At 34.1% G+C, this 1,066-nt stretch overlaps 1 protein-coding gene across 2 annotated transcripts in view; it reads right to left on the bottom strand.

Moving 5' to 3' along the window:
• LOC110424429 (uncharacterized) overlaps positions 1-1,066 on the bottom strand; it is a 4,036-nt gene that overhangs the window by 2,385 nt on the left and 585 nt on the right. For both annotated transcript variants that reach the window (XR_002445900.2, XM_089784916.1), the window contains exon 2: positions 1,031-1,066. This exon is cut by the window's right edge and continues 85 nt beyond it. Coding sequence is in view for 1 of the 2 variants with exons in the window: in XM_089784916.1 (XP_089641042.1) it covers positions 1,031-1,066 (36 nt within the window). In the remaining variant the exon portion in view is untranslated. The remainder of the gene's footprint in view (positions 1-1,030) is intronic.

The raw sequence follows: 1,066 nt of genomic DNA, 5'->3' as shown, positions 1-1,066 counted from the left end.
ACTGCACTGAAATCATTGCAGAAATATTATAATAATGACACAGCTAGACATTTGGCATAGAATGTACAGGCAATAAGAGGTTGCAAAGTGTTTACTGTGTTTCAATATACAATATTTCTGCAAACAGTTTTGAGAAACAGAAACAAGCACTGCACAAATCATTGCAGAAATATTATAATAATGACACAGCTAGACATTTGCAATAGAATGTACAGGCAATAAGGGTTGCAAAGTGTTTACTGTGTTTCACTATTCAATATTTCTGCAAACAGTTTGAGAAACAGGACAATCACTGCACTGAAATCATTGCAGAAATATTATAATAATGACACAGCTAGACATTTGCAATAGAATGTACAGGCAATAAGAGGTTGCAAAGTGTTTACTGTGTTTCACTATTCAATATTTCTGCAAACAGTTTGAGAAAACAGGACAATCACTGCACTGAAATCATTGCCGAAATAGTATAATAATGACACAGCTAGACATTTGGCAGAGAATGTAGAGGTTGCAAAGTGTTTACTGTGTTTCAATATTCAATATTTCTGCAAACAGTTTGAGAAAACAGGATAATCACTGCACAGAAATCATTGCAGAAATAGTATAATAATGACACAGCTAGACATTTGGCATAGAATGAACAGGCAATACGAGGTTGCAAAGTGTCTACTGTGTCCATATAGTTAAACTGCTACCCGGGTTTAATTAAACGATATCTAAAGGAAAGTCAATGAGCACAGTTCTCCTAACTTTAACACAACGGAAAGAAGCTGCTTCTTTGTTATCTAAAGAAGCATCCTTGAACAGTAGTCCTCTCACATTTTCAAATATTCTTAATTTCCAAAGCCTGGACAAGCATATAAAGGTTGAAATTTTATGAAAAACTTTGTTGGGTTCTTTTGACGCAACAAGATCATTCAGTTGACGCAAATTCAATGTGTTCACAACTATGAAATTTGCTACCAAGTCTAACTAATCAAAAGCTAAATTCTGAAATCTAGAAAGATTTTAGAAAGTTTCAAATACTCACTCTTTCGAGCGTTTTCTTCAAGATAGTAAGGAGAGG

The sequence above is a fragment of the Theobroma umbraticum genome, unplaced genomic scaffold (genome assembly GCF_002168275.2).
Source record: "Theobroma umbraticum cultivar Fairchild unplaced genomic scaffold, ASM216827v3 scaffold_204.0, whole genome shotgun sequence".
Taxonomy (NCBI): domain Eukaryota; kingdom Viridiplantae; phylum Streptophyta; class Magnoliopsida; order Malvales; family Malvaceae; genus Theobroma; species Theobroma umbraticum.
The sequence above is the reverse complement of the archived record's forward strand: the minus strand, read 5'-3'. Positions and strand labels throughout refer to the sequence as shown.